Here is a 26,351-nt window from a genome sequence, read left to right on the forward strand (position 1 = left end):
TTCAAATCAAGAATTAGGAAGCAGCAGAGGGAAAACGTTCAGAGAATTAGTGAATTTTACTGAATCCGAGTAATCCTATCCCAGCACCACACTAAAGTTCAGGGAAAACCTTCATTAGCAGCAATGAGGAACAAGCCTGAGTTATGTTTTAAATGGAAGATAAGTGAAGGTTGAAAACCTTTTTATTTGAATTACACCTGCGCATGATTTCCGTGCAAGATCTCACCGAAACGGATCAAATAAAGATCCGAGTGTGGGGTTTCTGATTTGAGATGATTAAAAAATCAACAAACTGCGATGTTAGGGAATTGAACCAGAGTCAACTGCTTGAAAAGCAAAGCCACTCACCACTATACCACCATCACTGAGCTCGGTACTTTTGCAGCTTCAAAGTCTCCCAAGGCACTTAAGACGAGCGTTATCGTTAAAAAACTAAGCTGATGCTCAGCCAAGAAAGGAAAAATTAGGTCTGGTGACAAAAGTTTTCTCAGAGAGGTAGACTTTAAGGAGCTTCCTAAAGATGAGAGGGAGCTGGAGAAGTGGAGGGGTTTAAGGAGGGAGTCCAGAATTTTAGACCAGGATAGCTGAGTGCACGGTTGTCAATGCTGTAGAGATTAAAACCCGGAATGCACAAGATGGCAGAAGAGCAGGAATCTGGAAGTTTTGTTGGGCTGGAGGAGGTTACGGAGAAATGAAGAGGTGAAGTCATGGAGAGATTTTAAAGTAAGGATGAGGGTATCAAAATTGAGGCATTGCCGGGGGAGGAGCCAGTGTCGGTCAACAAACACGGGGGTGATTAGTCAACTGGACTAGATTCAGGTGACGTTCCAGGCAGCAGAATTTTGGATGAGCACAGGTATGTGTGGGGTGGAAGATGGGAGGCCGGCCAGGGGAACACTGGAATATTCAAGCCGAGAGTAAACAAAGGCATGGATGAAAGTTTCAGCAGCAGATGAGCTGAGGCAGGTTCACAGTTGGCCGATATTTAGGATGTTCAATTACTGAGTATTCATCTGATAACAGCCTGTCAGTCTGTCTAATATCAAGTAGTTATATCAGAGACATTAGGGATAAATTGGATACAGCGTCAGCCATTACTGTTCAATATTAGGATTGTTACTGTGTTTGTATCTCTGGAACATTATGTCACTGCGGGACTTTTCACATTTCACAGCAATCAGAAGCTGAACAAAATGTCCCAGACTGTGGCCAAGGACTGAGACCCTTTAAAGCTGACATTTTCCCCATTAAGTTGCTCAATTGGGATAATTCCCTGCAGGATATTTGCTGTTCATGAACCATTAATATCAATAATTCCTGTCACTGGGTTCACTGAGACGGATGAACAGTCAGTGAACAGACCGGAGTGTCACAGTTGTTCTGTTCCTGACTCTCCCCCTCCCGGTCTTTTATTGAGGATCCGGTCTCCCAGGGAATGTGTTGCCCCCAATTCCGCCCGATTCCCGTCTTTTAACACTGAGTGAACTGACAGCTGTCAGTAACTCCAGTATCGGGATCCTGGTAAGTTCATTGTGGTTCAGTGTTTAGACAACACATTAACAAAGAAGGTTCACAGTAAATATCATAACTCAGATTCAGGAGGGGATCAGATACGTGGGCAATCTGCGCTCTCTACCTTCTGATTCAGGTTCCTGAACGTTGCGGAAAAATAAATGATATTTGTTGCATTGTTGCTGTTATGGTCGTATGGCCCAATAGATGAGGCGTTTTACTTCCCTGTGTCGTGCAAGATTATCAGAAGATTGTAGGTTGGAGTACTGCAATTTGTCCTATGATCATTTGACGCAGATAAATTGCCGTGTACAGAAGTTCTCGCACACTTTGTGTGTAGAATTCTTTTTTCTAATTCCCTCGGTAAAAACTCTATCTTTAACTCTTTGACGGTGGCACTGGGTCCGAGATTCCCAGTCAGCGGAAATAGTTTTGGGCTGATCTTAATGTCGGTAATTGAAGAGGGTAAGGAGTGAGTTCAAGAGACAAACAGATTTACAGAGGAAGAAAACTGAAAGATTGGCGAGAAGGAAGAGAGAGGAATATGAATGCCCTTCACCATCTTTCAAATTTTATTCAATGAAAGATCAAAAGAGAAAATAACATCTGTACCAAGGAGCTGCTGATAGTGCAGAGACCAGAAAATAGAGCTGGAATTTGGAGAATCATCGTGTTCACTGAGGGAGAGGCGATGGGATAAGAAAAGAAAAGTTGCGAGGGGGCGTGGATGAATGGCTGGATCCTGAATAGCTGCCGTCCAAAAGCAATGGAAGTAAAGGGAAAAATACATTTAATAAATGAACAAAATGGTGGCAGATGTTATAATGTAAATTACTCTGTCATGTTACACTCACTGTTTAAAAGATACTCGTTTACTGTCAGATTATTAATGAATTCTGCCTCGTTAGTCATTACTAAATCGAGTGTGGCCGGCTCCTCTCGGTTTTAAAATATCTTTTTTCAGCAAACTGTCCTGGGTTCAAGCTACCAATTCACTGATTTCACCGAAATTCCGATTCAGCCCAGTTTAAGTGAAAGAGCCACCGTCGGATGTTCGGACACATAGGGAACTGTCGGCTGACTGTTGGTGTGAAGGGCCTTTCCTCTCAAGGAACTTTAATATTCCGGGATCTCTGAAAACAACCGCTGTTCCTGAATCTCCCTGTCGCTGAGACCAAATCTTTATCTGCACTCTCTCCTGTATATAAAACAATGCCCAGGACATTTCGTGTGTTTCTTCTTAATAAAGATAATAGGACTACGCCTACTCACCATTGGGGAATTGAACCCCGGTCTCCCGTGTGATAGGCGGGGATACTAAGCACTATACTAACGAGGAACGACTGAACTTTGGCATAGAGTAGAAAAACCTGGGGTTAACTTCACTCAGTAACAAATGAAAATGCTGAAGTGGCAAAATGTGGGACTGGAGGGGGCTTCCATCAGTTGTTTCCGAGACTTCTGATTGAAGTCGCTGTTGTTCAATTGCAGTCAGGAACTTATGATGCTTAATAACCCACAAATTGATGGATTTGGAGAATGAAAGAAATTAAATTGTCCTCCGATCAGCACGTTCATATCGTGAAACATTCCTCTTTTTTGTGTAGTGTCTCGGTTTATCAATGGGAAAATCTGACCGCCAGTGAGATCCGCGGATGTAATACTCACACCAAACTTCCAGGGAAGTTGCCAATATGGGGAATTGTCAGTGAATACGCGGCACACGCCTATGCTCAATAATGCGCACGACTGAGGAAAAAATGTAAATTCTGTACCTGCAGTGAAAGTCTAGGAGAGTTCGGAGACAATGAAAATGTCATCAATTCAGGTTATCTGTTGTGTGGCAAATCCTGGCAAAATAACACTCCTTCTGACCCCATTTTGGGACTTTTAATAATGATAGGGATTTATTTTTCCTCTTGAAACATTTCCCGACCAGGAACCCAATGAGGGGAAAAAAATACCCAAATGTTAAAATGAAAGGTGAATATATTTATGTTCACCCTGCAGTGATGGGGGAATTCCCCCCGCCCCCTGTCATTATTGTGTCCAGCCTCCTGCTGGGCCGCCGTCTTGCATTTGTGCAGCAGCTGTTTATTATTCGGTTCAGCTCTGTCTCTCCCGTCACTGGCTCTCCATCCTGTCGATGGTGCTGTCTCATGAACTCCGAGAAGGTAACGCATTCGCTTATTAAAATCACAAGACAAAGGCTCTTTGAGTGAAACATTTGGACCCAGACCGAGTGTTTAATTCACCACCGAGCAGCTCCTGGAAATCACATGCAATGCATTCAATTGCTTTTTAAATGCCTGGTTACTGGTTGATATATGCACTCATCCTTGACTGTCTCAATGACCTTCAGGGATAAAGGCTTCCTCCCGCCTGCTGTAGAAGCTGCGCCCCTGCAGCTTGAGTTGTGCAGGACATCACTAGTGAAGCGTGCATGTACCAGGCGGCTTATAACCAGGTTTCTGTTTTCTACATTTTTTAGAGTCTCCAATTTTTCCGGTGCTACAAAACACCGTTGACGATGTTGCAGTTCCACCTTCTCGTGCCCAGGGTTCTGAAAGTTAGGGTATTAATTTGAGACCCTGATAGTCAGATGGCTGCAAATGTCTGTTGCTGCTAAAACATGAAGGGATGTGAAAACTAGACAATGTGATTTCATTTCCTGTGTGAATTGTACTTGCCTCAAATCTCCTTTCCCACTCCCATTCTTCAATCCTGCCTCCAGCAGGTATCCTTTGTGTGAAAATGGATTCTTGAGGGCCCTGTAATTTTGTTATTTCGGCATTCATGTGTGGTTGATTGGCAGTTACCCCCTGAGGTCTGCATAATGCTGGGAATAACTGCTGGTCTGTTTGCAAAATATTTTTAAAAATGTTTCAATGATGGACATTGAACCATCATAAAGAGCGATTCAAAGCGTGATCGCTGCGATTTCTCATTTAAATTCCCAACCCGGAGACAAGAATAACTCAAAGCTTCGAGGCTTAACTAGACAGGCCACTATATGCCTTACAGAGCGGTAGAGCAAGGACTTTCTTCATTCTCTCTGATGTAACATCCCTGACAAGGCCGGCATCCTCATCCCTTGAGAATGGTTAAGAGACAACCACATTTCTGCAGGTCAGACTGGGTAAGGACAGCAGGTTTCCATCCCTAAAGGACATTTATGAACCTGATGGTTTTTTTTACAACAACTGATGATAGTCTAATGTGGGTCAGCATTATTTAAATTAGTTTTATATCCCAGAATTTCTCAACTAATTTGAAATTCGATCAGTTGCCATAGCTGGATTTGAACCTGCGTCCCCTGAGTATTAACCTCCCTGGATTACTAATCCAGTCACATGACCAGAGAAAAAGGCCAGTAAATTAATGTAGGCCCCAGTCTCTCTGATCCACTGCTTGTGAGCATATTCTCGGGAAAGTCGAGGGTGAGAACATGATGTGAACTCTCAGTGTTACCTAAGTTCACATGATGGAGGGAGGGTTCCACAAACACTCACCCAGTTTCCATCTTCAGACCTGCTGTCAATTGCCACTGTCCATGCCCTCCAAGGGACCAAAAATGCCCCGCATGAGATGCAGCTTTCCAGGATTCACAGCTTCAATGGAAAGAGGAAACTCGCAGATTATTTTATCTTTCTCCCCAGACAAATCCAAGGGCTATAAATTCAGAAGCCGTGGAGGGGGCGGGGGAACGGGGGCGGGATGGGGGGTGGGGGGTTGGGGGGTGTGGGGGGGTGGGGTGCGGGGATGATCCACGTGAATTTCACTACATTCAATGGCAGAATCTCTATTGACATAAATCTGTTTTCAGGCGCCTCAAACAATTCATCATAATGTGCAGGGACCCGGCAATCACACACTGTAGAGGAAGCTGCTGATTTGTGGGGGGCAGCATGGGACAGAGAATTCTTACCCAGCTTGTCACACAGAGGACATGCTCGTACCTTGGCCCAGCTGTTCAATTGAGCCCGAGTTCTATCGTTCTCTACACACAGGATAACATTCTCCTGTCTCTCGGCTTCCATTTCAGCCTGTCACACTCGCTGTCTCACAACTGGAATGTCTGGATCTGGGTGAAGTGGTGTTCGATCTGCGATGCTCGACTGCGCATGTCTATTACACACCAATGTAAATTCAGCTGTTATCAAGTGAAGTCCAGCAGAATGTGGCTGTGAAAGCAGCTGGTGAGGGGCTCTGTGTCTCATTGGCCTGATGTGGCTGTTTTCATTCTGACCGGGGGCTAAACGTTGAGTCTCAGCCTCCTGCTGCCTTTCCTCCTGCCCTCTGGCTGCCTCACTCGGCTCCTTTCCGCTGTCACTGTACAGAGTGTCGGTTTTCACTAATGCTGAGCACTGCTCGGTGCCACAGGTGGAGGTTCACACGGTCCTGGTGGGAGATGGTTCCTCCTCCTCCTCATCCTCCAGCTTGGCCATTATCCCTGCAAACAGCAGTCGGCTAGTCTCCAACCCAGGCCCGGGTGAATGACACGTTTTTCCCTTTCTCTGTGGAGGGCCACTCCCATTGCCATGGTGACCAGCAGCAGGAGGCTGCACACTGACCTTGGTCTTCACTTTTTCACCTTCTGTGCGCTCGCTCATGCAGCCCGGTCAGCAGCAGCGCCCAGCTACAGATCAACAGTGTGCTGGGCGGCCTTCAGCTCCTTCTTTAACTCTGCAAAAGGAATATCTCAATGTCTCCGAAATCAGTCAATTCACACAAATAGGATTGAATAAAAGGGTTCTTTGTTTATTGCAGCTATTAGTATCTACCTCTGTAAATCACCAGCGGAAAAGCGCCCAGGAAGCAGCTGCCACCAAGGCAGCCCGGAAATGTCCCTCCACTGGCGAAGTGAAGAAATCTCATCGCTACAGGCCAGGTACAGTCGCGGTCCGAGAAATCCACCGATACCAGAATTCTACCGAATTGCTTATCCGCAACTGTCCTTCCAGCGCCTGGTGAGGGAAATTGCCCAGGGCTTCGAAACTGACCTGAGGTTTCAGAGTGCGGCAATTGGAGCATTTCAGGAAGCCAGTGAGGCCTCCTTGGTTGGCCTGTTTGAGGACACCAACCTGTGTGCCATCCATGCCAAAAGAGTGACCGTAATGCCCAAAGACACCCAGATTGCACGACGGAACCGGGGGCAGCGTGCTTAAACTCGTTGCTTCATCACATTTCCTCCAGACTATTTTGAAGTCACATTTAAACATTTTCTAAAACATTATTGGACCGTAGGTTTGTCTTCTTGTGGGGGCTGGGCCTTTATTTTGTATTTTTGTTAGTTTTGAGTGTTGATCGTGACTTAATGAGGAAATAGCGAAAGATTATGTAAACATTCCTTCGAACTCTTGGCTCAGGTTGCAAAATAAACATTAGTATCTTTACAAAAAATGAAATGGTCGAGTTTGACCTATACATGTATGTCTAATCGGAGATATTGAAGAAATTATTGCGCAGAGTGATTTTTTAAGCAGTTTTCTGGCTAGTTTTACACTCTACGTTTTTCGCCATGACCCCAGGCCTATTCGCTAACCTCGCTTTTCCCTGTCACTGCGGCCTTCTCGATGTTACAGTCGGAGAATATAAAGAACAAATCTTACCGCTTAATCTCAAAATTTTCCCCAAGACCTTCCCTCGCCCCTTCTATTTGACAGTGCGTGCCCCCACCTTCCTCTCGATCCTTCTTGTCGCTCACCGCAGACAGCGGCTCGATCCTGGTCAGCAGCTCTGCGAACCAGAAAACCAGACATAACTTTCGGGTCGCTGCGGCTGGATTTGCCAGGGATGCCGAGTGCTCGGCAGCAATAAGGTCACTGATGTCCAGATGGCCGAAAGGGATTGTAATAATAGTGGGCAAAGCCTTATAGGAACCTGCTGAGGGAGTGAGAATGGTCAATGGTCAGAATGGCAGCAATGGTCAGAAAAGACTGAAAATTTGTGGCGGGAAGCAAAATGATCTGGGAACAGTTTATGACAAAGATTCGTGACTATACCAATCCAGAGATTTGTTTGATCTCTATTGGAATGCAGATGTTTCTAGACCATTTTCATTTGGGTGTAATTATTAAACCTCCAGTGGACATTTTGTCCACTCTAAACTAAGTTGAAGAAAACATCTCCCAATGCGGGGATGGCACTGAGAAAGGGTGGAAACTGAAACAATGTTTGAATGAAGCATGAGCGGCAGATGAAGAGAGTTCCGTGGTTGAGATAAACATGTAGCAAGGATCATCTCCCGAATGTGCTGGAGGTTTTGCAGGTCCCCTTGTGGTAAAGACTGGCCTGCGGTCATATTTTATTTTCTCTCCATCCCGAAAGCAGGGAGTCCAATTTCTAGCCCAGGGTGCACCATGCGGGCTGACTCAGCACAGGGCCGAGTGCTGCATTACTAGCGGCCTCATCATGTGGAGGAGGTTTCAAACTGCAGCAGGAATGTGCCCCGTCTCCATAAAGATCAGTTCGGAGGATGAAGCAGAGAATTCTCCCAATGTCACAGCCCTTACACGCAGAAAGATTAGGTTAACGGGCCATTTATTTTAAAGAATATCCGAAAAAAATCAGGGTAGTTGTTTCAAGCCAGTTCTTCCCCCTTCTCACCCGCCTCCCCCACTAAAAACAACTCCATGCCGGTCATGCTTCCCTCCTCCCACCCTCTATCACCATGCCGTCCTGGATCCCCCTCCCCCGTCTGCATGCTGGCCTGACTCCCCCTCCCCCGTCTCCATGCTGGCCTGACCCCCCCTCCCCCGTCTCCATGCTGGCCTGACCCCCCCTCCCCCGTCTCCATGCTGGCCTGATTCCCCTCTCCCGTCTCCATGCTGGCCTGACTCCCCCTCCCCCGTCTCCATGCTGGCCTGACCCCCCCTCCCCCGTCTCCATGCTGGCCAGACACCCCCTCCCCCGTCTTCATGCCATCCTGGATCCCCCTCTCCCGTCTCCATGCTGGCCTGACCCCCCCTCCCCCGTCTCCATGCTGACCTGATTCCCCCACCCCCGTCTCCATGCCGTCCTGGATCCCCCTCCCCCGCCTCCATGCTGGCCTGACTCCCCCTCCCCCATCTCCATTCTGGCCTGATTCCCCCCTCCCCCGTCTCCATGCTGGCCTGACTCCCCCTCCCCCGTCTCCATGCTGTCCTGGAACCCCCTCCCCCGTATCCATGCTGGCCTGACTCCCCCCTCCCCCGTCTCCATGTTGGCCTGATTCCCCCTCCCCCGTATCCATGTTGGCCTGACTCCCCCCTCCCCCCGTCTCCATGCTGGCATGATTCCCCCCTCCCCTTCCCCAATATCACAATAATTGTTTGCATTCGCCACTCCTCCCTCTCTCGGGATCCACCTGGTTCCGGCCTCGCCCTTCACCCGCGCCCAATTTATAACGTTGCGGCCTCTCCCCGCTCGGGCCCAAGGCTCCAAACTCTCGCATTCTCGGTCCTGCTCACTCCTGACCCACATGGAACTTCTTCACTTCCCGATCACAAGTAGAAAAGGGGCACCGGCCAGCACAGGAAGTGGAAATGCCCCTGGGAGCAGCAGGTACTGGGGGAGTGGCCTCTGGACCACACAATGGATTTTTAATGTGACCACTTCTGTATGTCTGCGAGGTGCAGAGGCCATTCCTCTAATACTGACCGTGCCAGACACAGGCTGCATTCCCACTTCCTCTCCCGGAGCAAGAGGGGATTAGATGTTGATTGGAGAATTAACAATGTGGGGGGTTGCGGGGAGAAGGCAGGTGAATTACAGCTGGTGAAATGTTCATGTTTTAAAATCCTGTATAAATTGTGGTTCGTCCTGCTGTCGCTTTCAAAAATTACCGGCGGGAATAACACCCCCTTCACAACACTCTAAAAGTGACAAATGAGACTTGAACATGCGGCAAGGCTGTAAAGTAAGTACGACACAATTGTAGGTCGGAAAGTAAGTTGTGAAGAGGGCTTAAGCATCTAGATATGATACGTGATTGGACAAAGACATGGCGAATGGAGTAGAAAGTAGTAAAACGTCAGGTTGTCCATTTTGACAGGACGGACAAAAAAGAGGCACATAATCCAACCGGTGAGAGATTGCAGAGCTCTGAGATGAAAAGGAGTTTGGGTGTCCTAGTGCATGAATCATTTGGTTTCTGTGTGCTGCTAAACTCTCCAATAGCATTGAAAATAGGACAGTCGAGAGTCCCATGCTAGATCCTCCCTGTCTCAGACCAGAATGGTTGCTTTTGCAAACGTCTCATTCGCTGAAAAAGCCTCAGTCTCGACTTAAACCTCTTTTATTGCTGCTGCGATCGCACTCTCACCCATTCGCTGACATGTTCTCTACTTTCCTACTGAAATCATAAAATCAACTAAATCTTTCCGTTTAATTCTCACTTCAGAGGTGAGTAAGTATTTACTATTGCACAGTCCCAGCAAACTCGCTAGCCCCCTCACTCCTCCTATGTTTCTGCAGGATTTCTTTGTGAAGATGGGATCGTAAACAGCAAATGCCCTGTGGGGAATGATCCCAAATTGAGCTTCCTAAAAGGACAAGTCCGATTTTTCATTGTTCTCTGACCGTTTCCCCATCTCCAGTTTATATGTTTAGATGCTGATCAAAGTGATTTGCAGAAAATGTTGATTTCAATTACTGATTTGCAGCGGAAGACCACGCATGAGGTATTTAGTCCCAAACCGAACGCTGCTTGTTCGTGAGTCGGAGACGGATAGATACAGAATCAATTCCACACTCACAGCTAGTAACAGAGATTGATATTTACAGAATCAATCCCACACCCACCGATGGTACCAAAGACTGATGTTCATCGAATCAATTCCACACTCGCAGATAGTGCCAGGGGCTGAAATTGATCGAATCAATCCCACAATTACAGACAGTATCAGAGACTGATATTTACAGAATCAATCCCATACTCGCAGATAGTGCCAGGGACTGAAATTGATCGAATCAATCCCACAATTACAGACAGTATCAGAGACTGATATTTACAGAATCAATCCCATACTCGCAGATAGTGCCAGGGACTGAAATTGATCGAATCAATCCCACAATTACAGACAGTATCAGAGACTGATATTTACTGAATCAATTCCACAATCGCAGAAGGTACCAGAGACTTATTTATAGAATCCATCCGCACTCACTGGTATAGGAAAGCATTGCAGGGTTACGGGGAGTGGCATTGGGTGAATTGTTCATTTAGAGGGCCAGCACAGATTAGACTGCCCGAATAGCCTCTTTCAGTGATGTAGCCATTCTATGATTCTAATGGAAAATACTGGGAGAACTGAGTAGCTCCGGCAGTTTCAAAGCTTCGATAACGGGTCTATTCGTTAAATCTTCAATCAAGGTGAAATGTGAAACCCCATAATCCTGTCTCCACAGATGCTGCAGGACCTGCTGAGTTTTTCCAGCACCTTCTATTATACTTTCAGATTCCCAGCGTGAGCAGTCTGTCACTTTATGAACAATAAAACAATCCCTGCGCAGCAATCGATATTCAAATAAGAAATTGGAAGCAGCAGAGTGAAAATATTCAGAGAATCGCTGAATTTTACAAATCCGACTAATTCTATCCCGGCTCCACACCGCAGCTCAGGGACAACCTTCATTATCATCAAGAAGGAATACATCTGAGTTACATTTTAAATGGAAGATAAGTGGAGGTGGGAAATAATTATATTTCTATTAAATCCGCCCGTGTGTTCGGAGCAAAATCTCACCGAAACGGATCAAATTCAGCTTCAAGCTTGGGGTTTCTGATTTGGAGGTTTAAAAACAAAGAAACTGCGACAGCTGGGAATCGAAACCGGGTCAACTGCTTGGAAGGCAACTATGCTCACCACTATACCACCATCGCTAACTGCCAGCATAAGTACATAGCAATAAGTCACAAAACTCTTAACAGGAGGGTTATAATTACAAATAAAGCAAAAATGATGCTAATCCACAGAAGGAGATATTAGATCAGATGACAAAAGCTTGGTCAAAGCGGAAGTTTTTAAAGAACATCTTAAAGATCGGAAGGAGCTGGAGAAGTGGAGTAGTTTAGGGAGGGAATGCAGAATTTTAGACCAGGTCAGCATCAAGCACGGTTGTCAATGTGTAGAGAATAAAATCTCATCCCTAGTTGCCCTTGAGAAAGTGCTGCTGAGCTGCCTTGTCCATTCCACGTGGTGTAGGTACACCCACAGTGCCGTTAGCTGTGGGAGGAGGGGTATTTCTAGGGTATTGATCCAGAGGTAGTGAAGGAACGGCGATATATTTCCAGGTCAGAATGGTGTGAGGGTTGGAGGGGAACTCCCAAGTAGCGGCGTTCCTGTGCATCTGCTCCCCTTCTTCTTCTAGATGGCAGTGTTCGTGGGATTGGAATTTGCTGTCCAAGTGAGTTCCTACAGTGCATCAGCTGGATGAAGAACACTGCTGCTACTGTACTCTTGTGGTGGAGGGATGTTGGGTGGATAGGGTGCCAGTCAAGCGGGTTATCTTCTGCTGGGTGGTGTCAAGCTTCTGGAGGGTTGTTGCTGCACTCATCCAGGCCAGTGCAGAGTATTGAAACACACTCTTGACTTGTGCCATGTAGATGGAGGACAGTCTTTGGGGAGTCATCAGGTGAGTTACTCGCCGCAGGTTTCCTCGCCTCTAACCTGTCTTGCTGCCACTGCATTTGTATGGCTAGTCCAGTTCAGTTTCTGGTCAATGGTATCCCAGGATTTTGATCATGAGAGAATCAGTAATGAAAATGCCTTTGGACTCAAGGAGCAATGACTAGATCCTCTCTTGTTGGAGATGGTCATTGCCTGGCGCTTGTGCGGCACGAATGTTACTTGCCACTTGTCAACCCAAGCCTGGATATTGTCCTGGTCTTGATGCATTTGGACATGGACTGCTTCAGTGTGTGAGGATTTTCGAATGGTGCTGAACATTGTGCCATCATCAGTGAACATCCGCACTTCTGACCTTATGATGGAGGGAAAGTCATTGATGAAGCAGCTGAAGGTGTTTAGGCCGAGGTGTCTACCCTGAGGAACTCCTGCAGTGATGTCCTGTAACTTAGATGATTGACCTCCAACAACAACTTACCTTTGTGGTGTTTATGACTCCAACCAGCGGAGCGTTTTCTCCCTGCTTCCCATTAACTCCTGTTGTGCTCGGGATCCATGACGTTGCACTCGGACAAAATCTGCCTTGATGTCAAGGTCAGCCACTCTCATCTCACCTGTAAAGGGAAAGTACTGAAGACAGACATAATGAAGAAGGAAAAATAAACTCTGTAAATCAAGGCAATAGGAAAAATTGAATCCCTGAAAAGAAAAGAAAAGTGTGCAGGGATCAGGGAAAAGGCGGGGAAATGATAGTAGAATAATTTCTCCTGCAAAGAGCCAGCACAGACACGATGGGCCAAACAGCCCATTCTATGATTACACGAATCTAGGATTAGGAAACTTGAACTCCAAAAGTAAACTACTGAACTCCGTAATCCCACTGGTGAATCATCACTGCTTCCACTCCAAGTTCGATATAACCCTGGTGTTTCCTCTGTATGGTGTCTGTAAGAACATGAGAAATAGGAGCAGGTTTATCACGTGTCTCCCGGCTTCTCAAACATTCCAGAACTTCCTGCTTGAATATCCGCCTTAATTTCCCTTCCTGAAAATTCTCAATTCTCGCTGCCACCCAGCCCCATAGCAGATGAAGAATTCCCAATGTGTTTACACCAAATAGTGGAATATGGTTCAAAACATCGCAGCCTGGTGTCGTTTATAACTTTGCGCTGTGGTTTGGTGCGTGATATCTTGTATCAGTAATGCAGGCAATGCTGAGTTCCAATTTCAATGGCGCTTTTGCTTTTTTTTCAAATTAACCAAGCAAAGAGCTGAGCATTTTTAAGTCAGAGGGAAGCATTTAGAATGACATGTGAATATAAAGAAGAACAATAGGATCGAAATTCCCTTTAAAGCGAGCGCGCACAGTTGTGCAGAAGCATCTCTTCCTCTTCAGATCATTCTAATGAACTAACGGGTTTGTCTGGTTCATCGAATGATAACCGTTTCTGGGTTAGAGCAGTAGTTACAGAGGACATCCGATTTTCTTTTGCTCTTTGATCTTGATCCGGCGCACACACCTTCACAAACTGGGATATTACGGATTAATCCACGAATGTCTCAAGGGGTTTGAGAAGTAATTCTGGCAAAAAACCAAGGCTTTAAAGGCATCTCCATGAACTACAATTTATTTCAATAAAGTTTGTTCCGCTGTTTCATGCCAACTGGAAACTGTCCTTGACATGAATCTGAGTGAAACAGAGGGTGGCCTTGTGGTATCCGTCAAAGTGTCGAAGAAGCGGACTGGGCCACTATGGAACCCTTTCAACAGTGACTGGAATAGGACAAAAACAGAATTACCTGGAAAAACTCAGCAGGTCTGGCAGCACCGGCGGAGAAGAAATCAGTCAACGTTTCGAGCCTTCATGGCCCTTCGGCAGAACCTTCGGAATAGGACCCCGGGGTAGGATTGCTGCCATTCCCGGAATACATTGACAGTTTTTTTATTGTTGCTTCATGGATGTGAAAACCGCTGGTAAGGCCATCATTTATTTGTGGAGCTTCCTTTTCCAGTCAGTGTTTAATTGTCCACCACTATTCACAACTGGATGTGGAAGGCCTGCACAGCTTAGGTCTGATCCGATGTTTATGGGGTCACTTCGAAAGTGATTGTCTGAGAGGGCAGGAGGCAATGGTTTTCACGGCACTAAAACTCAAAGAGTGTTGTAATGGGAATAAGATAAACAAGATATATAGAAGGTTCTGGTTCAGCCTCAGCTGGTGCATCCCGCCCGGTTCTGGGCGCTTCCCTTTTGGAAGGATGTGAAAATGTGGAGGATGTTGGAAGGAAGGCAGAAAATGTTCACGAGAATATTTCCTAGGATGAGGAGCTTCAGTTGTGAAGATAGATTGGAGAAGTTAGGACTGATTCCCTGGGAGAAAGGAAGGTTGAGAGGAGATTTGCTAGAGGGATTGAAGATCGCGAAAGGTCTGGAAAGGTTTGATGGGAAGCAAGTTTTCCCATCCGTGAAATGATCAAGTTCGAGCTAGCGCAGCTTTAAAGTAGTTGTTTGAAATAAAGCAAAAGAGACACGATGAAAAAAACATTTTTTTCTCGCAGAAAGTGGTTAAGTTCTGGAATGCACCGCCTGACGCCTGACAGTGTGGTGAAGGTAGGTTCGAGGGAAGCATAAAGAAGGGACTGAGACTGTTATCTCGAAAGGAAGACCGTCCATACGGGGAGAAGGCGGGGAATGGCACTAAGTGAATTGCTCATTCAGACACAATGGATCGAATGACCTTCTCCTGCGTTGTAACATTTCCGAGTTTTTGTGGTTGTGGGAGTATAATAAGGAAAGAAAAGGTGTGTCCAGGTGATGGGAGTATAATAAGGAAAGAAAAGTTGTGTCCAGGTGAGGTGGGAGTGGCAGCATAGCAACGGCCCAAATGTAACATGGAGAATAAAGAAAGAAACGTCACAAACCAAACCGGCAATAAGAAAAATAATACACGCTCGAAACAACATTGAGGCAGATATTAGAATCTAAATTTGTTGAACTCAATGTTGAGAGCAGAAGGCTGCAGATTACCCAGTTGGAAGTTGATCTGTTGTCTCTCGAAGTTTATTGCTGTTGAGGCCATTTAGTCCCTAGAACATGTTCAATGATATTGTGGCTGATTGGTGACTATCACCATATGCTCGCCTTTGCCCCATAGCCCTTAATATCCTCTAACAAAGATCTTACATTCTTAGATTTAAAATACAACCATCGATCAAGCATTAATTTCCTTGTACTGTAGAGAGTTCTGAAGTTCTGGGAATCTTTGTGCATAGAATTGTTTCCTAATTTCCATGCTGGAATCCCTGGCTTGAATATTTTCACTGTGGACCTTAATCCGAGATTCCCAGGAAACTGAAATAGGTCTTGGATTGATTTTATGTTTACCTTAGCATTCCAAATTTTTGGATCAAATTAGTGCAATAATCACGGGGGCGGATTCGTTACAGGGATAGCCAGCGTGTTCAAAATAGGGACTGAGCTGTGTTTTAGTGTCCGGAATTGAGGGGCGTTCGGACGAAGCTCAAGAGGCAAACAGAGTTGCGGAGCAAGAAAGCTGAAAGATTGGCGAAGAAGAAAGTGAGAGGAATATGAATGGCGTTCAAGATTTTTTCCAAAATGCCTTCAGATTGAAAAGGAAGCTAGTACAGACACTGGAAAACCGAAATTAACAGAAAATTGTGGAAATATTCAGCAGTTCACAAAACATCTGTGGAGAAAATAGGCGAACTATTCAGGTCGATGATTTTTTTTTCAAAATGGAAGAAAGATGTAAATGTGACAGGGGTTAAACCAGTGGAGTGCGGGAGGAGGTGGGATGTACAAAAGACAATGACAATGAGGGTGGAAAGCAGGGAGAGAGTTTCCATGGTTACAAACAAATTGCAGTGGCTGTCGGAAAGCAATAAAAAAAGAGATGTCCATCTGAGTTTGTGAATTGCCGCTAAGCAATGGTCCGAATGTAACATGAAGGAGTAAAGAAAGTAACGTGACCGAACAATATTGTGGCAGATGTCCTGATCTAAAATTGTTGAACTCAGTGTTGAGTCCAGAATGCTCTATCATACCCAGTTGCAAGGTCAGGGGCTGTTCCTCGACCTTTACTCTTGTTCAGACCCTTTATTCGCTGGAGCATGTTCTGTTTTTCTGTTTGTTTGGTAACTACCTCCATATTTTCGCATTTCCCTCATATTTCTTAATAACCTCTTTTAAGAAAACTCTTTTAATCTCAGATTTCAAATAAACAACGGGTGAAACATGTATTGCCGAGTAGAGAAATTCCAGCTTACTTTGTGTGTAGAATTATTTTCTAATTCCCGCTGGGAAATCTCTGGCTTTAATTCTTTGACTGTGACCCTGGGTCAGCGGCAATGGTATATGGACTGTGACATCTTTTGATTATCTGCTCCTATCACGGCTTTCTTATCCCTACAACCACCCCACCCTCAACTTCTCTCTCCCCCCGCCCCCAACCTTAAACCAGCTTATATTTCACCTCTCTCCTAACTATACTTCAGTTCTGCCGAAGGGTCGTGAGGTCTCGAAACGGCAACTGTTTTCTTTTCCACCGATGCTGCCAGACCTGCTGAGTTTTTCCAGGTAATTCTGTTTTTGTTTAAGATGTTCAAAGTGTTTATTGCTTGTTGAGTGTGATAATAAAGCATCAGGTTATTCTGCCCTGTTTGGCTGATGCTGTTCATCAGGTTTTCTGAGGGACTGAAGTGACGCCTCCATATATTAGGTGGCGGGTTGTTTCACATGTCAGGAGGAAGTATAGAACGTGAAGGCATGGAATGAAAACCAGGTGTCAGAAAGCGGCACCTTGAAGGAAGCAAATAAGAATCCTCATACGAGTGTTTCATTAATTCCCGACATGTCGATCTGAATGAAGAGCAGCCTGGTGCGATTGGATAGCCGTGACGTGAAAGGTTTTTTGGGCACTTCTGTTGATTCGGTATCTGACTTCCTTTACAGCAGTGCAGTTTAATCGATTGGTCACCGATCTGAAAGTTTACATCTCCTTCTCTCTTCACAGATGCTGCCTGGCCAACTGAATATTCCCAGCATTCTCTTGATATGAGCTGGATTTTACAATATCAAACTGTGGTAATACATCTCCCCCCACTCTTTTTTTGATGATACTGCAGCAATATAGTGGTATACAATTCACAACATTGGATTACAATGCTTGCTTGCAGGTTGTCACCGTGCCTTTTTTAGTGAAAGCGGCTGTCTTTTAAACTGAAGAGTCCAATTCACTCAGCAGTGCCTCTGTTTCTGCAATGTACGGCTTTAAAGTAATACGGTAAAGAAGTGGCCATTTTTCAGGAGGGAAGGAGCAAATCACGTGCGACCATAGGGAAGCACTATTGGATCAAAATTATCTATGAAGCGAATGTGGACCGTTGTGCACACATGTCGCGGCCTCTTGAATGTATCCCAAGGGAATTTGGCAGAGTCCGTGAAAGATAACCGCGTCTACATCTTTATTATTGTTGTCACAAAGTATTTTGATGTAGCCACTTTCAGTTATCTCGCCAGCATCAACTGAAACTAGTCTGGCATACTGAACCATGTAGGGAGCAGTTGAGGGCCTGGTATTTGAGAACAGTCAATGCGCTATGACACTGTCTGCCCCAGTGCTGATTACCACTGGATGCGCTGTGAATCGGCCTTGGATTCATTTCCTGTGCTGAAGCCATTCACATTCAAACTGCGATAATAATAGGTTCAGTACCACGAATGAAATCATTACTCAATAATGTTCAGTTATTAATATTCTACCCACTTTAAATGGACAGAACCATTCAGATATGTGTTGGAGACGGGCTTACAAGAATGGGTGGTTCATTTTAGCAAATAAGAACGGTCGTAATGTCGCACTGTAACTTAATTAAAAAACGTCATTGAGTGCATTTGGACAAATAAGGATACTGAGGCGGATAATTAAAGCATTAGTGCAACTGAACAGATGTTAGTTTTAATGACGATTTTAAAGGAGGAGAGATGGGTTTTGGGAGAGGATTCCAGAGTGAAGATCCCAGAGACCTGAAGGCAAGTCCAACAATAGTGTAGTGAAGAATTAATGGATGAACATGACGCCAGAATATGAGGAATAGAGAATTCTCAGAACATTGTAGAGAGGGAAGAGATCATAGACGATCGCAGAGGCAAGGCCATGGGTGGATTTGAATGCGGGAATGAAAATTCTAAAATAGAAACGTGTTTAGACTCCTACAGAAAGGTATTAATTAACTGGTTTATCTGCACTTTCCGAACATTTATTGGATTTTGAAATTAATATGATTGATATAGTTTGGCGAGTTGTGCCCAGGTGATTTAACATAAGAAGGGTGTGAAGCAGCAGACTGCTTCCAAGATCTGAAGGATCAGGAACCATCGCCCACAGATGAGAGGATATAAGGAATTTAGAACTGAAAGAAGAAGCAATCCCTTTGCTTGGAGAACGAGAGTTGGGTGACATTAGTGGGTAATCGCGTTGGGTATGTATTCGGGGTTGGGCAGATAAGTAATCCAGTTGCATAGGCAGTTGGGCCGTTAGGGGTGTGGTGGTGGGGAAATCGAATTGGTCCGGTTGTCAGATCACGTAGGTGGATAATCAGGTTGGCCCGGCTGTAAGGTCGTGTAGTTGGATACACAAGTTGAGTGGGTCGTTGTGTCAACTAGGTGGGTAATTGGGTTCAGTGGGCAGTCCGCTCTCTAGTTGGGCATTCAGGTTGGGTGTGTAGTTGGGTCGCATAGGTGGGTAATCGGGTTGAGCGGGCAGCCGGATTGTGTAGGCAGTCCGATGGGCATTTGTCAGTTTGATTCAGGAGTGACGTTGAGTCAGGTGAGTAGCCAGGTTGGGTCAGTAGACGGGTTAAGGAGTGCAATCGTTTTGGCAGGTAGTCAGTTTTGGAAAGGGCAGTCAGGTCGTGGGGAGGGCTGGGGGGTGGCGGGGAGGGGGTGGACTTGTTGGGAGGGAAGTAGCCGAATTGAAAGGTGTAGTCGGGGCGGAGAGAGGATAGTCAGGTGAGGTGGGCGATCAGTAGGGTGGGCAGTTGGTTCGGTACACAGTTAGGGTTGGGGGAGTAGTCAGGTTTTTCGGGGGTTTGTGGAGTTTCAGCACTGGTTGTGGTGAGTAGGTCAGTTATGCTGCTTAGGCTATGAGCTAGATTAAGTTTTTCCCAACGTTACATTCGCAGGGCAAGTATGCAGGCAAGTCCCCTGTATCTGACCCCCAAGTCTCTGACAGTGAGCTCAGCCTGGGAGATATTGACAGCGGATCCAGGTCAATGCAAAACAGCCAATCAGAAATTTAACCTCCCGAGGCAATTTCAGCCCGTGTGCACGTGTAAGGACATCCACAGTATCTGGGATGCGCAATAGCATCTTAAATTAACTACAGAGATAAAAACAAAAAGTTAAAAGCTACTGCGGATGCTGGAAATCCGAAACAAAAACAGAATTACCTGGAAAAACTCAGCAGGTCTGGCAGCATCGGTGGAGAAGAAATCAGTTAACGTTTCGAGCCTTCACGGCCCTTCGGCAGACCGTTAACATTGAAAGTTTTGGGTCCCTAGCTGTTATTAAACTGGCGCTTCTCATTGAAGTACCGACCGTACAAGGGAGTAAAGGCCAGTGCAGAGAGGTTTTACTCCAATGCAGAAACATGTTAATGGCTGTCCTCTGTGCACCCTGAGTGACAAGTGCGCCGCTTTAGGAAGAAACAATTATAATCCCCATGGAATATCAGCAGACATAAAACACGTGACACAAAGTGGATCAGTGTTTTCTGATAACTTTTAAAAAAACAATATATTGTCGTGGAAGCAGAAAGGCCTCCAATCAAAACAGGAACATTGGCTGCAATTTAATTATAGTTAGAACAGGAAGAGTTGATTTCATTTTGCATTTTTAAAAATCTATACCTGAATTATTGCCCGAGGAGATGTCACAATCTTCCTCAGCTCTTCCCTGAATTTAGTTTGCGTAGCTGCATAAATAAACGCGTTTGTGCAGGAACTCAAATACATGAGCATTTGTCTGGTTTGAGTGGCGATATATGCAGGAGCTGTATAATCCGGTAGTAAATGAATGACCAGACCACTGACTAACGTACAAACGATTGCTGTCAGCCACAATAATATAAAAGTACCCGATACAGTGAACAGTAATATAATCGATTTCCTTCGGTTCTGTATTTCTGGATCACTCTGATTCTCGCTGCTGTGACCCCGGAGCTCCTTACGGGCTCGACTGGCTATTAAAATCCGTCTGACTGTCAAACAATTAAACAGTAATATCAAAGAGAAAGGAATCCAGGGCAATAAAATACTTTGTTGCCAAATGAATATGGCACCAAAAGTAGATGTATAAAATTCCTGGCTTGGTTGGAAACCCCAGTCAACGTTGTTAATTGTTCGCTTCGGTTCAAATGCAAACCAATTTGGAATGTTCTGTAAAAGTGAGAGGAGACAGATTGTTGTTAGAACTGTAGCCGCAGTTCTCACTGTGCAATACCTTGTCTTAAACTTATGGCTACATATAAACACAAACCGGTCAAGTGTGAAGGAGACTGTAAACCACACCGACAAATACAGGTTGGTACTAATTGAGTACATTATGAACTTGCAAATGGGTGTATAGAACATGATTATATGTGGAAAGTGCTTACTCAGGACTTTACGCACGAGAACATTGTTGAGCATGACCAGTAAATCAGCTATTGCCATGGACACCATATAGAAAGAAATACATTTTGAAAGCCGCAATTTCCTCTGGAGAGAATCACGATTATCATCAGGTTCGCTGTGGGAAAATGGAGAGAAAGTAGATAAAGTGGACACTCAGGTACTTTCCACAGAATATTATGGGAAATTATGTGCATTTCTAGCCAGCGTTATATACACGTATACGATTAATAATATTGGCCAGTGTTGATGAAATTCGCAAAATAAATATTGAGATTAAACAGTTTCAAGGGCTTTATTTTTATGACTGCCCCCAGCTGAAACAGGAACAGGAACGGAAACTGATTGGGAAGTATAACAGGCTGGGAGATTGGATTTCAGTATAAGGTCAGAACAAGCAGGCGTCTAAAAAGTTCAATTCTTTTTCAGCTGAAGGGCCGCAGTCCCAGGGGTTCTCGCTGAAAATGTGTGTGGGAGCAATCTTAAAGAACTCTAACTTGAGAAAAGCTATGAGCCACCCAGTCACGCCGAAGAGCTGAGAATTTTTTTTTCTTTTACCCAGAGCTGAACATACTGTATACGAGAGGGTTACGAATGGTGGAGTGGCAGTGCGTCTGGGAAAACTCCGCCATCAGAACTCTTGTGACCCGAGTGAAAGGGGTTCCAAAGAAGAAGGCTTTATTGATGATAATCATTTTCGTGAAACCGGATTGGGATCCAGTGGGTGATGGAGGCCACCTGAGAAATAGACACTGCGTTAAGGACAGTGGCTGAGCAACGCTGGGGCAAGACGGAATTGTGAGAGACTTTAGGACCGAACACAGTGCCGACTATGTGCTGAGGGCTAGCTGAGAAATGCGTGAGACTTATCATTGTTATATCAGCTACATCAATTATAATACATACTATTTTACCCAATACAATTAGCATTTAATTATATATTTGTTGACTTTGGTTTGAATTTTTTTTTAAGATAATGCTATAAAAAGTGAAAACTTATCCATTATTTTCTTCCACCTGGGACCTTTGGGAAGTTACGTTCTTTCAGGAAATTGATCCTGAAGTGAACAGTAACACTGTCTATATGGACTGGGTCTCTGTCGACCTCCCGGTAAATCTCTGACTGATGTTTTCATAGTGCTGAGAGTAGGGTCCCTCGAATTCAGTCTGGAGGATGGTAACGGAGAGCAGCCCCAAACTCCACCCAGTCGCACCGCCCCTATGCATTGATAGCTCAACTGGGACTATTGTTGACTTCGGAAAATTGAGTAAAATTGGCTGAATAGGATCAGCCGTCTGTTGTACATAACACCCGATTTCCTTTGAAAGACCATCGCCCCATCTCTGGATTGAGGCTCAATGGAACTCAACAGTGCAAATCACCGCGAGTACCTTGCAGAGACAGGCCAGTTGCCTATATAAGCTTCGTGAAGGGAAAATGGGATACTTCCATAACTTGTTCAATTTCAAAGTCAAATAGTAAACAAATGTCCTTAACTACAACATTCCTGTTATCAAGCCATGACCCTTTGATACATCGAGTGAATTTCATAAATTGCCACTGAGGCTCCATCTTTCACTAAAAATTATTTTAAAGTCGGCTCCTTCTGATTAGTTGGAGATGGGAATCTCGGGAAGGGCACCAGGTCCCACCGGTGTTCAATATGAGTCCTAATCCATTGCAGGAAGTAATAAATTCAAATAAAACTTTCATCTGAAGAAAAAAACTATCCGAAGTAATTCAAAACGTTGCCCTTTGTCTATTTACAGTCGCCCTGAAGGACCCATTCAGGATATGAGCGGGGGCGGGTAGAACCACAAAGATTCTTTGCGAGGGAGGAATGAGGAGCAAGTCCATAATAATCCATTTAACTCATCCAGCTCGGCAATAAGCAGTGTTCCCTTCAGCACATACAATTAAATTATAAAGCCCACCCTACCAGATATTCCCTTCAAACGTTCTAGCCCACTTATTTATAATGTTCCCTTCAGGCCATTTAGCCCATTTGCCCACAGTTTTCCATTCAATCCATCTAAATTTATCATTCGCCATGATTCCTTCTGCAATAATTACCTGAGATAAGGCCCCTGAATTTCCAGTGGTTTTCATGGTTGCCGGATTAATACTGATTGTAATTGCATTAACTGGCTGAAGATAACCAGGCCATGAACCACTCCCTCCACCCTATTCCCCTTCCACCTACTCCCAATCCTTTGTCATCGAGTCCCTAGCTGGTTACAGCCGACACAAGGACCCTCTGACACCTCATCTCACCGACTGAATGATCGGCCTCGAGGCCAAATCAAGTTGTCGTTTCCTGATGAGTTCTGCCGACACCTTCACATTGTACTCATAGAAATCACAGAAAGTTTACAGCACAGAAAGGGGCCAATTGGGCCATCGTGTCTGCGCCGGCCGAAAAACGAGCTACCTCGTGCAATGCGACTTTCCAACCCCTCCGTGACGGTGGACCGGCGTGCGGCCACCTCTGGTGGCTCTGGCTTGTTTTAAAATCGGTCGTATAATTCGGGGGAGTTGCAAGTGCAGGGAACTGAAACATGTTTCCGCCTGGTTCTCAGTCAAGGACTTTAGGCGATTAGAGCAAGTTAGGAAAACAGTAAATGATAGAACATATATCAGGCCAACAGCCGTTGTGATTTATGTAATTATCTCAGTAACAGACGTACAGCAACGCTGCTTCCCGGTGGGGAGAGCTCACTGTTATTTTGCCGTTGCTAGGTGGCATCGTAACAAGATTGTTCGAGAGAAGTTGGAATTTCAACAAGCTATACGGGAAAGCATTGCCTACTCAGCGACCTTGTTTATGCGTCACTTACAAGTAGCTCAGCAATAAGGTAGACGTTGCTCGGGCCGGTATTTTGTTTCGTTCCGGGCGTATTTCAAAGTAATTTAACAACACATTAGGAGTACGTCGTGCAGTATTTTTTCAAAAAGACATGTGGAAGCAGCAAATGCTTTTTTTGCCTCGCCAGCAGCTGACTGAATGTAAAGGAATTTTCTCATGAATAGGCTTTGCTGAAAAAGGTATTGGAAATAAAATGGGTTCCGGCAGCTGCACAGTCATAAACAGGGCCACAGCAAAATTCAGGGAAAAAGCAACTCAAATTTAAGTATTGAAAAATAGTAAAAATGTTCCTACTGGGGAATGTGGGCAGTAAAAATGGTTTCCGTCAATTATGGTAAGTCAAAGTTGGAAGCCAGTTTTCTGCTCCTTCAAAATTTCACCTCCAATTCGTTTAAAAGTAAATTCATTGCTTAACAGCGCAGTTAAGCGGAACTCCAATTGTCTCAATAACAGGCGACAGTTACAGTTGAGAATAATTCCACAGATGAAAGGATGCACCAGGAGGTGAATTAATGGAGCAGGTAGGTAGGGAGTCAGGGAATAAAAGGAATAGCTGTAAACCCCCAGGAAGTTTTATCTCTGAATGAAAAGGAAGGTGCTGAAAGGTGAGATGATTTAATTCTAATAAAGTGGGACACATGAAGGCAGTGTGTTGGAAATTGCAGGAAAAACCTGTTGGAATTATTGGGGGGGGGGGGGTGGGGGGGGGGGGGGCAGAAATGTTCTGGAAGTAAACGCACTGTGAATATTGGTGTTCAGGCACAGCAAAAAAACCCTGGTTTGTGTACAAGTAAAACCAGGAGAATGAGTGACAGGTAAAGAAGTTGGAATGTGTGCAAAATTTACCCAAGAGAATTATGAAGAGCAGTTTGTAAAAATGTTTAAAGATTTTGTGTGTGAAGGGAATGTCTTTCCATGTGTCCATGGTGGAGTAGGTAAGGATGTTAAAATTTCAGGAGAGACAGCGGCTAGTAAAGCATTACTGTTGTGGGATAGTGATGTTTGTTTTTCATACAGAGAATTGCAGGAAGAGGTCATATTGAGTGAGGTTCTTGGGGATGCTAAACATATTCCATTGTGGAAGGTAAATTTAAAAACTAAGTGAAAAACTAGCGAAGTGATTGTTGGGGTGGTGGAAAAAATGCCCATTGCAGAGGTTTAATTTATTTTGGTTAATGAGTCGCTGGATCACCAATGTGGCATTTGAGAAGCGTGTAGAAGCGTTTTAAACAGACGTGTTACAATAGGAGCATCCTGGATTGTTTCCAGAATATGTGATAATGAGATGACAGGCACAACGTTTGAAGCAAGAGAAACCAGATGGACAGGCAGTTCAAATGCAGGACGAGGGTATTGAAATCCAATTAGCCGGCAATGTGTCTGATATTATTGTTCAGAAAGACACAACAGAATGTATTTCTGCTGAAAGGTTTAATTCAAGCCAGTTAATTGAGATGCAGCAAAAGGTTTTGGGATTAAAACAGTTATATCAGACGGTTTATTCAGAAAGAGAGGCAAATGCATCCCAGAGTGTTATTCCTTTACGGTTGATATTTGAAATGCGAAATTGGAGGCTGGACCATGTCTCAGCTAATGAAAACTGCTGAGAGACACATCACATTGTCATCCCATTAGGATATAGAAATCAGATTCAGAGCATTGTTCATTAAATTCCAATGTGGAGGCATTTCGGAATTGGGAAGACACAGGCAACAATGCAGAAATGTTTTTATTGACCAGGATTGCACAGGTTTGTCGTCACCTTCTGTAAACTTGTCACAGATGTCAGGTGATAGGGAAACCACAACTGTGATTAATCGGTACCGTTAATCTCAATACCAACATTTGATTAGCTTTTGATGAGAGCCATAATTGATTGTGTAGCTCCCTTTCATAATATTAAAGTGGAAATCAGGATTTACTGACAATGATGGATGTGTCTACCAGGCTTCCTGAAGCGATATCTTAAAAAATATATATACATAACGAAGGAGACTGTGGAAGGGTTGACTATTTTTTTTTACGAGATATGGTTTATCTCAGGAAAAACAATCAGATCAGTTTTCAAATTTAATGTCACAGCTGTTTAAGGGCGAAAGTAACAGTTTAGGGAACAAAACAGTTTAAGTCAACAGCTTATCAACAAGGAGCTTTGGAAGGATTGCATCAAACTATTAAAAACCATGATGAGAGCGTTCTTCACCGCTTCCAAAGAGGTGGGAAGACGACGAAATTAGTCTTTAGTTGTGGTAGATTATGAAGAAGAAGTAGAAATGCAGGACTCTGAAATTGATTTTCCATTGTTCAAAATAGATAAAGAGGGAATACTTGAGTACTTAAATGTAATATTGAATTGCCTTCCAAAATCTATCAAAGTGGTTTAGGTAAGCTTTTGCAGTCAAAAATGCTTATTTGTGGGAATGCATTGGGGAGGAAAGATTTAGCTGTGCAAGATGCCCCTGTAAGTGTTTCATCTTCGATAAGGCAACATTCTTATGGATTAAATTCAGCAAGTGATCACAAGCACAGAAATAAATTGACTTCATGCTTCAAAATTATATCATTAAGTCTAGTTGCAGTAACTTGAGTTCACCCATTGTCCTGGCACCAAAACCAGGTGGAACACAAAGGCTTTGTGTGAACAATCAAAAGGTGAATGCGGTGACAAAA

General features: G+C 44.6%; 1 protein-coding gene across 1 annotated transcript in view; it reads right to left on the reverse strand.

The window, feature by feature from the left end:
• Positions 1–12,981: 12,981 nt before the first annotated feature.
• The window catches only part of LOC144672925 (NACHT, LRR and PYD domains-containing protein 3-like), a 124,139-nt gene continuing 110,769 nt past the window's right edge, over positions 12,982–26,351 (reverse strand). Inside the window, 2 exon segments of the mRNA XM_078534938.1 lie at positions 12,982–13,067; positions 20,280–20,402. Coding sequence (XP_078391064.1) covers positions 12,982–13,067; positions 20,280–20,402 — 209 coding nt within the window.

The sequence above is a fragment of the Cetorhinus maximus genome, unplaced genomic scaffold, assembly GCF_964194155.1.
Source record: "Cetorhinus maximus unplaced genomic scaffold, sCetMax3.hap1.1 HAP1_SCAFFOLD_145, whole genome shotgun sequence".
Lineage (NCBI taxonomy): Eukaryota > Metazoa > Chordata > Chondrichthyes > Lamniformes > Cetorhinidae > Cetorhinus > Cetorhinus maximus.